The sequence below is a fragment of the Capronia epimyces genome (genome assembly GCF_000585565.1).
Source record: "Capronia epimyces CBS 606.96 chromosome Unknown aczIQ-supercont1.4, whole genome shotgun sequence".
Lineage (NCBI taxonomy): Eukaryota > Fungi > Ascomycota > Eurotiomycetes > Chaetothyriales > Herpotrichiellaceae > Capronia > Capronia epimyces.
In genome coordinates, this window is record NW_006912907.1 from 3,060,251 (window position 1) to 3,072,970 (window position 12,720).

Here is a 12,720-nt window from a genome sequence, read left to right on the forward strand (position 1 = left end):
TGGACATGCATATTTTCCGCTAGAACGCGGACTGGGCAGACAGAGGCATGGCCTCCAGGTTGGTGTTGGTCATTGGTGACTTGTTCATCCCAGATCGTGCGCCGGTAAGCCATCAGTCCTGGCCGCCTAGTCGTGATGGTTGCTAACAACAGACTCAGGAATTCCCGGCAAAGGTTCGTCTCCAGCAGAGCAGCCAATCTCAAAACAAGAAGTCCTTCTGACGCTTCATACTGCAGTTCCGCAAACTCCTTACTCCTGGAAAGATCGGCCAGGTGGTATGCCTAGGAAATCTCACAGATAAAGAGACGTACGACTTTCTCCGTCAAGTCGCTCCCGACCTGCACATCGTCAAAGGCGATTTCGACACCGAAACGTCCAGCCTCGCGCTTTCCAAGGTCGTCCAACATGGAGGTCTTCGAATTGGATTTACTCATGGGCATACCATCATCCCGCAGGGTGACGCCGATGCGTTATTGATTGCAGCACGCCAAATGGACGTCGATGTTCTACTATGGGGCGGCACACACAAATTTGAAGCATATGAGCTGGAGGGAAAGTTCTTTGTCAATCCAGGTAGCGCTACGGGTGCGTTCAGCACCACCTGGCCAGCTATTGATGAGGAACCGACGCCTAGCTTCTGCTTGTTGGATGTAAGTGCCGAGGAAGTATTTGTGTGAGAACACGTTCACTAAATCTTTGAAGATCCAGGGAGACGTTCTGGTACTATACGTCTATCAGTTGAAGACGGATGCAAACGGAAATGAAAATGTTGCGGTGGAGAAAGTGTCCTTCAGAAAGCCGGCACCAACAGAGGCGTAAATGACCTCTAATCTCGCCATTCCAAGCCCTTCTACCAGCTTTAAAGTGCATCGGAATACCGGTCCCCACGGTAGGCGCACAACTGTTGAGCGGGCCTGCGAAATGTGGCTAGGACCGGCAACAAAGACTTGGTACACTGTTGCTATCTATCGGCTCCGCCTAGAGACACGACGGGGACCGAAATCCAACCAGCTGGATGTTTCATGCTATCGATTCGGGGCATGGACACGGCTCGCGCGGAATATAAGATGAGTCGTCGATTCGATGGCATGTCGCATTTCAAGTTTTGCAGGAGACGCGACAGAATCTCGTCACGTGGTCGAGAAAGCCTACCGGGTTCATTCGGGACGTTAGAGACTAAGAGCCTTTTGCTTCAGCTATGGCTTGGTGTACACGTTATGTTTGTCACCAGCAGCGCATGGTCACTTCTGACAATACGGCAGCAGAAGAACAAGACCGTTCTCTTTTCCCTCAACCCTGCAAAGAAATTGCAACCTCAACCGTCTTGACCCATCTGAGGCGAGCCTCGGGCAAATCATCTTCCTTGTACATTGGCCGCTTTCTCTTTTTCTTCCTCCGGGTCTTCTTCACGGGCGTATCTCCCGTCGCCATTCCCGAACTCGGTACCTGCTGTCCAGCTTTGCTCTCGTCATGGCCAGTCGACTGTTGCTCGTCCGTACCTGTAGTAACATCGCCGAATAGTTCCAGCGTTGTATCTCCGCATTCCATCTTTGACTCTTCTTGGATGTCTCCCATGTGCTCCTCGTCGACGGTCTTGTCCTCTGGGTCGATCTCCACGATATCGTCCACGACGCTGACGCTGCCGGCTCTGACCACGACGGTACAGAGGAGTTCTTTCTCCTTGTTCTGGAACCACTCACCCACGCGTAACGCCTGCTCGATTGCCCTTCCGCTTGCTTTGACCAAGACTTCCTCCCTAGTCTTGGCTATTTTGTCGTTCGCCTGCACCAGCTGAGCGGTCTTATGTTTGGACCTGATGGTTGCGCCGGCGTTCTGCATCGCGCGTTTCTCGATCAAGCCCAGCATCTTCTTGACGCGCTTGACTGCCGAAATCACTGGGGTTCGTTGCGAAACGTAGACGACTTTGGGAACTCTGGCGCCGACATGTACGTCGGGAACGGAAGGGTGGTCGAGCGGCCGTCGCCTGATTGTAGCATTTGGAGGAAGTCTGTGGAGGTCATGATTCTTCTTCTCATGCTTGAGCGCGGCCAGTTCGGCCGAGACGTTGAACGGCAACGAGGACGACATGGCTTCGCCGTTCAGTGCGGGACTCTCTTGTGGGGGTTTCTTTTTATCCTCCAACACTCATATTGCACGAGCATATCCTGAGAATCGGAGGCTGAGGCTGTAAGAGATTCGAGATGTAATAAACATGGGGTGCAGGTGTGGAGGCAGGCCGGGAAGTTCATTACGATTAATAGGTTGTTTTGTGGTTCACCGTAGCCTTCGGCCTCCCCTATCCTGGCGAATACGAGACATCGAAGTCAGATATAAATATCTCATCGTTGCGACCGGACTATTACTATCTATTATGATGTGGATTCCTCAATGGAATGGCCAGGCGAGGGCTAGGAATAGAGACCACATGTTGGCGCGGCGATCCAATAGCTTTTGATTAGACGTCTAGCTCATCTCTACATCCCCGTCTTCATGGCCATTAGCCTCGACCTCGACCTCGAAATCTTCGTCGACATCCTCGTCTTCTTCATCTTCCTCATCTTCCCAGGCAGCATCGTCATCGTCCATCTGGTCCTCAACCCCAAGGACTTTGTTTAGCTGCTGGACAAGCTCAAGGGCATGGTCTCGCAACCTCTCATCCTCATACTCCTGCACGCGATACAGTCTGAGGCAAGTGTCCAGCCATGTTTTCGCTGTCTCTTGACTCTTCGTCTGTGCCTCAGGCCCAACATCTGGCTTCTGCGACATGAGGACATGGCACCATCCGCCCAAATACCAGCATTCGACACTCTGATCGTCTTCGCGAATGAGACCTTCGAGGACTCCAAAGGCCTCGGCCTCCTGTTCAACTTCCATGAGCAGTCTGCTTAAACTGATTCGCGTGGCAAAGTCGGGCCGCCGTTCATCGTTGTCGACAACTTCCTGTGGGATATCCTTCCAGATGTCCATGCTGCGTTTGAGGGCTTGGCGCGCATCGTCAACCCTTGTCTGGCTTATTCTGACACTGGCGAGGGTCTGTAGAACACCGGCACTGAGTCGGTCAGGGCACACAGCGACGGCTTCGGTGACGAGAGTCTCACACCGCTGCTCTGCGTCGTCTTCCCAGCTGAGATCTGTCATGTAGACTTCCGCCATGGCGCACAGCGCATTGGCCAGTTTCGCTTTCTTTTCATCCAGGATTCTGGCAGTTTGATCCAAGACCTGGGCCTCCTCGTCCTCCAGAACTTCGATCTCATTGCGTAGAACTTCCGTCGCCTTTTCAAAATGGGCTATGCTCTCGTGGCCGCCATCCTCGCACACCTGGGCAAGCCACAGCCATGGTTCTGCACTCACCAGGGCGCCGTCCGTGTCGATCTGCGTGACTCGTGTAAAGCTCTTCCTGGCAGCATCCACATCCCCAAGGGCGAGTTGGATCTCCGCTCCAAGCGTTAGTGCTGTTGGGAGTGTAGGTTTGCCTTCTGCAGCAAGTTGCAGGAGGGAGTCGATGTCGGTGTCGTCATTGTCATTCTTTTCAGATTGCCGTTCTGCTTCTAATCTGCGCAAGGCTTCCTCGGCAAGTGGGAGTGCAAGCTCGGGTTGAGACTGTTCGAGGAGCGCCGCAGCTTCAGTGAGGAGATCTTCGATAGACCGCTGGGATGTCTTTAGGGGATTGGATTTGACAAGCGGAGCATTGGTAGAATGGAGGATGTCTTTCTGTTTAGACTGGGCTTTTGTCTTTGTCTTGGCCATTGTGCCTTTGAGGAGAGAAGATTGTGGCAGCCTTGTCCAGCTGGTATTTCAACAGTACACCTTTGGAGTCTACTGCGTACAGAGTACACTGGCTGGGACAAATTTTTGGTCCATAATTCAGCCCGAGTGACTGGTAGGGAAACTTTGCCGAAGGGATGTTAAAACAGTGGGTCACGTGGTGGAGAGGAAATAGGTGACGTCACGCCCTGCCTTCTCAGCGAGGCTTTATATAGCACTGCCGCAAGCAGGCTGGGAGCCTCTGGGAGCCTTAGGGCCCCTTGGACTAGAGCCCGGGAGGCAAGGTTTGACAATCAAGCACTTTGGATCTGCCCGCGGGCCACGATCTGCCTTGGCCTACCAACCCTGAAGCAGGCCCAATGGAGCTCTTTGGCGTCTGCCAGTCCTTGTTTGGGAGAGACTACGTGTACCTACTCGTACGAGATCCTGAGCACTACCCTGCGTTGGTTGGTGGATGGAGTTTCCGCCAGGGGATCTTCGTTAGCCGTGACTTCATGTGCCAATCGGACCTCCCTGTGCCGCTTCGCCGCTGTCATGCGCATCATGTACTCCCGTATCCGTACTCGTACCCTGGGAAAACATTATTAGACGCAGCGGCATATCAGGCTTTGAGATGGGCCACTGGCAGGCTTTGTGCTTTGTTGTGAAACTCGGGTCGAAAGATCGAGATGACGTCAAATGCACCAACTTGATCACTCATTTGCCGCCTGCCTTGTTCGCCGTGAACCGTGAAAACAGCCCCCCCGGTCTTCTTTTCCAGGCTACATATTCCATTTTGCCAAAGATGTATTGACGAGCCTCAAGTCCTCCATCAAACAGCCCAGCGCGTCCTCCTCCCTTCAGTCACTCCAACATGGCACCGGCGAACAGTTTCCTGGCTAGTCTCCGCGAGAAAGTCTACCGCCACAAGCCCGAATTAGGTATCACCTTTAGCCGTAACCATGACGAAGTCCGCGGCGGGCCAGAGGGAGATATTGCTCGGCGTATCGAAGAGACAGAAAGTGGGTGGTCGTCAAGTGAAGAAAACTCGGCATCTGAATCCTCTAGTACAACGCAGTCTGCCCAGGGTGCAAAAGGCTTGGGTGAGTTTCTTGACAACGACGATCCTCCGGAGGTCAAACAGCACTATGGTATACTGCCTTTGATGCAGTCCCAGGACGATGCTGCTGAAAACGGTGAGCAGGTCGACTGGATGCCTCTACCGAACGTGGACACCGGTATGATCGGAAAAGAAATTACATTTCGCGCGCGGGTTCACATTGTCAGACATATGAGTGCAAAGCTCGCTTTCATCATATTTCGAGAACAGACAACTACTCTACAAGGCGTGCTCAGCGCCGCGGAAGGCAAGGTTTCCGAGAACATGGTCCGGTGGGCTCAGCATATTCGATCTGGGACGATTGTGATTGTCAAGGCCAGAGTCAAGGAACCGGAGCAGACAGTCAGGACAACGAGCGCACACCATGTTGAGCTGGACATTTTGGCGATGCACATTGTTTCTGCAAGAACAAGCTCCATCCCTTTCAGTGTCTATGAGGCAGAGGCAGTAGCAGACGGGCACTCCATCTCAGACCGGGTGAGGCTGGCCCACCGCATCCTTGATCTACGAACTCCGACCTCGCAGGCGATCTTCAGAATCCAGTCGGGTGTATGTAGAGCTTTCCGAAGCTACCTGGAGGACCGAGAATTCCTCGAAATCCACACCCCGAAGTTGCAAGGCGGCGCCACTGAAGGGGGAGCAGATGTCTTTCAGGTCAACTATTTTGGTCGGCCGGCCTTTCTGGCACAAAGTCCTCAGTTGGCAAAACAAATGTGCATATCTGCGGACTTTGCCAAAGTGTTTGAAGTCGGCCCGGTCTTTCGCGCTGGTATGTACTTCATGTCATTAGCTCGACCTATCTAACGTGTGGGCAGAAAACTCAAACACTCCACGACACATGACCGAATACACCGGGCTAGATTTGGAAATGGCAATCAACAGGCATTACCATGAAACTATGTGGCTGATAGATGCATGCCTCAAAGCTATCTTCAAAACCGTCTACGAGCGACATCGAAACGACCTCGAAACGTTGAGATCCCACTTTCCCCACGATGATCTGATATGGCTCGAGAAAACACCCAGACTCACGTTCGCAGAAGGGGCTCGGCTGTTGAATGAGTCAGGCTGGACCAATGATGACGGTAGTCAGCAGTCGGAGCACGAGGACCTGCCGACGAAGGCTGAAAAAAGACTCGGCGAACTGGTCAAAGAAAAGTATCAAACCGACTACTACATCTTGGATAAGTTTCCGGTGGCCGCCCGACCCTTCTATACCATGCCTGACCCGAAGGATGACCAGGTTACCAACTCTTTTGATTTCTTCGTGCGAGGACAAGAGATCCTTTCCGGCGGACAACGTATTCATGACTATACTTTGTTGAAGAACCGGATGGAGGACTCTGGCATGGATCCCACCTCGCTGAAAGAATATATGGAAGCTTTTGATTGGGTCGCACCTCCACATGCGGGAGCAGGGATTGGACTGGAGAGACTGGTCTCTTTGCTCCTAAACCTCGGAAATCTGCGCTACGCCACACTGTTCCCTCGTGATCCCAAGAGCTTCCCTGCACCAAAAGACACTCATCTGCGACATCCAGAAGATAATACCTTACAAAGACCCAAAGGCCATCTGCCTGCCCTGGAGAATCTGGTAGCAAACTACGGTGATGCTACAAATACGTCTTGGATGGATGATAGGTTCCAGATTTGGAGAGACAACAAGACCGGGGCGGCAATTGCATTTGTCCCCATACGCAACCGGGCCATCTGCGCCGGCAACCCGCTGTGTGACGCGAGGCAGCTGGAAGATGTCCTTACGGCGTTCCTTCACTGGCTCCGTCGGGAGACCAAGCTCAAGCCGCTCTTTATCTTGGTGGGCAAAGATGTCGAGGAAGTCTTAGGTGACAAGTTCGGATGGAAGGGCTTTACCAATGTCGCGGAACAACGCGTGAACCTGGCAAACGACCAACATTTGAGCGTCGACGGGGACGTTGAACGCAAGATCCGGCATGCAAAGAAAGAAGGTGTCGAGGTGGTGGACTATGGCAGTTCCGTGCCGGATAAAGTGCAGCAGAAGATAGAGGAGCGGATCAAGGAGTGGCAGAATAGTCGTGAAGGTGCTCAAGTCCACTTGAGTGAGATCACCCCCTTTAGGGACAGCGTTCACCGACAGTACTTTGTCGCTCAGGACGAGCAGGACAAGATCCACTCGCTGGTGGTCCTGGCACAGCTTGCTCCGCGAAATGGCGTCCAAGTGAAATGGGCCTTGGATTTTCCCGGCGCCAGCAACGGATCAATCGAGTATGCAGTGCAGACGGCAATGAAGTCGGCCACACAATCCGGTTACAAGACGTGCACCTTCGGAGCCGGGGCGACCGCCAAATTGACGACTGGGCACAACATGGGCAACGCGAGGTCGGCGCTGTTGAACTCGCTTTATCAAACTCTGGCGGCCAAATTCCGGCTCGAGCAGAAGACGGGCTTCCGCGCCAAGTTCAACAGTATGGACGACCCGATTTATCTGTGTTATCCGCCAAAGGGGCTGGGACCGCGAGGAGCTCGAGCAATCGTGGAGTTCTTCCAGTCTGAAGGTACTAACGGATCGTGACGGCGTTGATATCTATCACTAGACAAGAAACCAGAAACAACGGCTGGTTGCATAAGGTATCTACCTACCTAGAGAGCTAGAGCATACCGGATACGACTTGATGTGACACGACGTACAACACTGCTGGTTTGTTTTGGTAAAAGAGTCGTTAGAGATACACATTATTGCTTAGAGTCTTCAAATTTGATAAATCAAATACGCCTAATACACCGAACAGTAGAGCTTGACAATTAAGCTTGACGGTATAGTTAAGCTTGACGGTAGGGCATGACGGTAAAGGTAAGCTTGACGGTAGAGCTTGACGGTAAAAGTAAGCTTGACGGTAAAAGTAAGCTTGACGGTAGAGCCTGACGGTAAAGGTGAGCTTAACGGTAGAGCCTGACAGTCGAGGTGAGCTTGATAGTAGAGCCTGACAGTAAAGGTGAGCTTGACAGTAGAGCCTGACAGTCGAGGTGAGCTTGATAGTAGAGCCTGACGGTAAAGGTGAGCTTGACAGTAGAGCTTGACGGTAAAGGTGAGCTTGACGGTAGAGCTTGACGGTAGAGCTTGACGGTCGAAGTGAGCTTGACGGTAGAGGTCATAGTGACATTGTGTTTTCTCTGGGGTGAGCCAATCGTGGAGTTTGTGGTCTATGGATCCATGCTTGTAGCGTGTTAGATGATCATATGTAATCTGTACATGGCCATGGTGGCCTACTTCGTGAATAGACCTATGATCCTGACCGAATGTTCCAATTCGAGCTACACTCTGGCGACCTGTGTCCACAGATGCCTCGTTGCGGTTTGTTATTGACAGGAGGCAAAGAATTCTCCAAAGCATCGCCCGGAAACATGCCGCGGATATTGACTCTTGAGTAGGTTTGTAGGCTTCAGCAGAAACATGCTCTAAATGCCTGCTTGTCACCGAGAAGCGGCATATATCGTGAAGCCATGGAGCTGTAATGGCACCGTCTGACCGTAGAGCGTAGATATGGGAGATGTTGTGTTCCTGAGGTTCCCTCGATCCCCCACCATGACAGCCTGCTTGGAACATGGCCGGTTGAAACACCATTCTCTGGAGCATTTCCGCATGCTCGATCAAATGCGTGAAACCTGGGCTTGAGAAGCAACAAGCGGAGGAGTGAAACAATTCGTTGTATTCCTGAAACCACTTTGGCTGGACCTGGAGGCCTTAGTTGAACTTGCGAGAATCGGCTTGACGTAAGCACCCCTTGTCCGTGTCAGGGATATTGAAGTTGCCATCGAGGTGATAAGCTCATAAGTCGGCAAATCCATGTTCAAACAGCGAGTGCTCGCAGGTACATGTAGGTATAGGCGTATGAGTTTGCGGAGGCTCGTATGCGACGCTTCTACTATAGCAGCTGTGTTGACGTCTCACCCGTGACGCTTTTTAGCTTTTCTGTGGTCAGCTCGCTGAAGTAGAACCCTGGACATTTAATGCGTCACATGATCCAGAAAGTCAACATAAGCGTCGGGCTCAGTCGTCTTGCCACGCACTCTTTTTCACGACATCTTGGGATCTGCTGTTCCCTACGCCGACCTTGATCTTCGACCAATCACGTTGTAAGGAGTTGTCCTCACTGGCCTCTTCTCTCGCGCTCTCGAGATAAAATCTTCCGCCTTCATAGCACCCCAGATAGAGACCGCTGCCGAGAGACGTCCAACATGCACGAAGCAAAGCACCTCGGAATAGGCCTCGCACCCCTTCTGCCTTGAGAATCTCCCGAGCGACAGTGAGTCCACTCTTGCGTGTTCCTTGGACACCGTGTAGAAGCCAACTGGACGATCTGGGCTTGGAGTCTTGTTTTGGCCCGTCGTCAAGGGATGCAGCAGCCAACATGATTCTTGTCTTGACGACATCGATGGGAGTTGTGATCCATGCAGCACCACTGCCGGCAATACCGGCGCTTAGGGCAGTGATACGTGCCCGTTCGAATATTCCGTCGACCGATTGACCACCCTTCTTCTCTTGCCGTCGTCTTATGAAATAGCCCTTTAGTGACTCGAAGACAGGGAATTGTAGCGCTGTGAAAGGCAGATTTCTTGCTGCCAATGCCGTGTAGCCCCTCCAGAGCCGAGAGGGCTGCTTCTTGAAATGTCTAAAGACATGGAGGGATGTAGACCCGCGTTTTCCAGCACTTAGCATTTGCGCATTTTGCTTCAAGACTTCTGCCGGGGTCAGGATGGCGCAGCTAACCAGCTCGGCGGTGCCACTTGCAACAGCATGAATGGCAGGTTGAGGAAGATAGAGGGAGGAATTCGGAGGTATCCAGTCCTTGAGACCGTACTTCAAGGCTTCGTAGGTGGTAAAGAAGGCGCCTGAGGATGGGATGGTGATGAGGATGATGGACCCGACGCCTTGATACAACCCACGGAACAAAGAGCGGTTTATTGTGCCATTGGAGTTTCGGTACAACTTCTCATAGTCCTGTGACTGAAGACGAGTCTTGAGCGTGTCTAGAGGGTAGACGAGTAGATCGACCGAGAAGGCAGCAAATGCACCAGCCTGCGGAAGGGTGAGCAACGTTGGGAAGGACGGAGACGACAGGGGTACCACTCACAAACCAGATGTCGAGATTAGTATTTGACGACATGGACGGAAATAAGTACAAGGACGCTCAATCAAATGTAAAAGGATCTATACTATACACGACGAAGACACGAAGTGACATGTTGTCGGACACCTTGGATAAATAATTTGTGGCCGATCGTCATACATGACATAACAACCTAACGTATATTTACATCCGTATAGTGTACCGGCGGACGTCTGATCTCAGCTGTAGACTTCCAAGTGTGTGACCTGGTGTAGAGAGAATCAGGACAGCTCTATAGATGCTACAGCCTTGCTCCGATGCAGGATGTGCCTTTACAAATGGCTGTGTGTGAATCAATACTCCGTCCGGGACACTCTTGGAGGGCTACCGCCGTATTGGAAAAAAGTCCTTAATTTCCCCTTCACGACCATCCTACCTAGTAGGTCTTTAAAGAACACATGCAACACAGGGTATGCGCAGTAAATAGACAATAGATCCAACACAAGCACCCCTCTCATTTGTTTTTCACATCACGACTCTGTCCCTCTTCTTCCTTCACATCGTGCACTTCGGCATATCTTCACTCGGCAAACCTTCCTCCTTCTCACGTGCCTCGGCAAACCTTCCCTTTACTCATTGTCACAGTCCGCAAAAATGTCCCTCTCACCCACAAACGAGGGTGGCTATGAACGTATCCAAGTGAGGAAGCCAACTGACGACAACAACCTCACTGGTGAGAAGGACAAGGAAACTGAACCGGTCCCTACATTCATCAGATACTCAGACATGGCTACCATCGCCCCCGTCGTCGAGTATGTCATCTCTCTTTTACAGATCCACAGTCACTGACTTTGTCGCAGGAAAGATGCTCCGCTTAAGGCGGTCCAGCTTGAGGCGCTGGTGAGTCTGCGCATGGCGAGACTTTAGATGGCAACTCTCTTACAGTGAATAGGTCGTCATGAAGGTCATCAAGCATTGCGCAAACCGTTCCCCAACTACTGCGACTGGCAGTCTAGTTGGCATGGATGTCAACGGTACCCTCGAAATCACCAATACCTTTCCTTTCCCTGTTGTCGATCTCCCCGCCGAGGCGCAATATGAACAACAGCATTTCAATAGCGCGGCTGCGGCTCCACGGGCAAAATCCAACACTGCATACCAGGCTGAGATGATCAGAATGCTGCGTGAGGTCAATGTGGACGCCAACAACGTGGGCTGGTACACTAGCGCCAACTTGGGCAATTTCGTCAATGCAAACTTCATCGAGAACCAATACCACTACCAGAAGGAGTTGAATGAGAGAACCGTCGCGCTTGTTCACGATGTCAGCCGAAGCTCTCAGGGCATTCTCAGCATCAAGGCATTCAGACTCTCCCCCCAATTCATGGTCGCCTACAAGGAAAACAAGTTCACCACCGAGAAGTATGAATTTGCACACAACCTCAATTGAACATTGCTAACTCTGAAATAGCCTTCTCAAGTCTGGTTTGAAATACACTGATATTCTGGTCGAGATCCCAGTCACTGTCCACAACTCTCACCTGGTTAACACTTTTCTTAACCAAGTCCCCCGAATGCTCGCCTCTGGTATTTTGAAGGCTCCTACTTCAGTCCAAGAGATTGAGAACAACCCAGTTGTCAAGAATGACACTCTTGCTCCAAGATTCGACTCTTTGACTCTCAATACCGACCCCTATCTCTCCCAGACTGCAGACAACCTTCTTGACTCTGTTGAGACTCACCACGTCGAAGCCAACAACTTCTCCTACTACCAGCGAGCCTTGGCTAGAGAGCAGGCGAAGATCGCGCAATGGCAGGCGAAGCGCAAGGCAGAGAACGCCGCTCGTGCCCTTTCCAAGCAGCCGCCGTTGCCGGAGGATGAGTGGCAGAAGCTCTTCAAGTTGCCGACAGAGCCAAGTCGCTTGGAAAACATGTTGAACAGCCGCCAGGTAGAGCAGTATGCACGACAGGTTGATGGGTTCGTCGCAGCCACGTCTGCTAAGATGTTCGCGGTCCGTGGCAATCTTCTTCCGGGTGATGGAAAGGAGGAGTGAATGTGAGCAGGATCCTGCAAAGTGAGAGTGGACAGACTCTCAGGTGACGAACATTGGTTCAAAAGGTCCAGAAACTAGCGAATTGCGTCTAGTAAAGCGAGGTGGACTGAACCGTGCTGGACTGACATTAATGAGCTTGAAATGAATGACCTGTACCCAAAATAGCATAGCATAGCATAGGGCCAGGCGTTTGGCGTTGTTGCAGCTGGAGGCCTCCTCACACAGAAAAGAGGTATGCTCGGTTTGGGTTCTGGGAGGGCATCGTGGTCATCATCCCAGCTGAAAAGTTGGCTCTGGGAAACCCCTTCGGGAGATGGGATAGAAGAAAAAGCAGACTGCGCGAGGGCGTCTGCTTAGAAAGTGTCAGATAGAGGTGTGTTGCTCGCAATGGGTGTTGACATGGACGTGGACATTGACATGGACGAGAACGCCAGTATATACAGCCCTTTGCTCGAATCTCTCCAGCGCAGTCGATCATACGACACGCTCATGCTCATGCTCATTCTCTTGTAGGAGATCTTGTTTGCCATTCTACGCAGTCAGAGGATTCCGCTACTCATTGTCTCTGTTATGCTTCGAACACCATTCGAGTCCAGGACCGCCAATCCCTTGTCCGCTTTGCTCTTTTTGTTCTCGCATGCGCCGACTTCAAGCAGTTACGGCTCGGCGATACACTCTTGCTCTGGTGCTGTGGCCGTGTTCCCATCACTACTAC

General features: G+C 51.9%; 6 protein-coding genes across 6 annotated transcripts; 3 read left to right on the forward strand and 3 right to left on the reverse strand.

The window, feature by feature from the left end:
* Positions 1-47: 47 nt before the first annotated feature.
* Positions 48-819, forward strand: A1O3_05746 (uncharacterized protein; the record flags this gene model as incomplete). Its single annotated transcript, XM_007735866.1, has 4 exons — positions 48-104; positions 159-173; positions 237-650; positions 703-819. The coding sequence occupies 4 exons, from the start codon at positions 48-50 to the stop codon at positions 817-819; spliced, it is 603 nt and encodes a 200-aa protein (XP_007734056.1).
* Positions 820-1,290: 471 nt separating this feature from the next.
* Positions 1,291-2,088, reverse strand: A1O3_05747 (uncharacterized protein; the record flags this gene model as incomplete). The annotated part of the gene is made up of 1 exon (XM_007735867.1): positions 1,291-2,088. The coding sequence occupies one exon, from the start codon at positions 2,086-2,088 to the stop codon at positions 1,291-1,293; it is 798 nt and encodes a 265-aa protein (XP_007734057.1).
* A 375-nt stretch (positions 2,089-2,463) lies between these two features.
* Positions 2,464-3,747, reverse strand: A1O3_05748 (uncharacterized protein; the record flags this gene model as incomplete). Its single annotated transcript, XM_007735868.1, has 1 exon — positions 2,464-3,747. The coding sequence occupies one exon, from the start codon at positions 3,745-3,747 to the stop codon at positions 2,464-2,466; it is 1,284 nt and encodes a 427-aa protein (XP_007734058.1).
* Positions 3,748-4,618: 871 nt separating this feature from the next.
* On the forward strand, positions 4,619-7,415 carry A1O3_05749 (aspartyl-tRNA synthetase; the record flags this gene model as incomplete). The annotated part of the gene is made up of 2 exons (XM_007735869.1): positions 4,619-5,633; positions 5,680-7,415. 2 exons carry the CDS (start codon positions 4,619-4,621, stop codon positions 7,413-7,415), a joined length of 2,751 nt encoding a protein of 916 aa, XP_007734059.1.
* A 1,476-nt stretch (positions 7,416-8,891) lies between these two features.
* Positions 8,892-10,008, reverse strand: A1O3_05750 (uncharacterized protein; the record flags this gene model as incomplete). The annotated part of the gene is made up of 2 exons (XM_007735870.1): positions 8,892-9,920; positions 9,976-10,008. The coding sequence occupies 2 exons, from the start codon at positions 10,006-10,008 to the stop codon at positions 8,892-8,894; spliced, it is 1,062 nt and encodes a 353-aa protein (XP_007734060.1).
* Positions 10,009-10,605: 597 nt separating this feature from the next.
* On the forward strand, positions 10,606-12,005 carry A1O3_05751 (eukaryotic translation initiation factor 3 subunit H; the record flags this gene model as incomplete). Its single annotated transcript, XM_007735871.1, has 4 exons — positions 10,606-10,763; positions 10,812-10,851; positions 10,904-11,373; positions 11,423-12,005. The coding sequence occupies 4 exons, from the start codon at positions 10,606-10,608 to the stop codon at positions 12,003-12,005; spliced, it is 1,251 nt and encodes a 416-aa protein (XP_007734061.1).
* Positions 12,006-12,720: the final 715 nt, after the last annotated feature.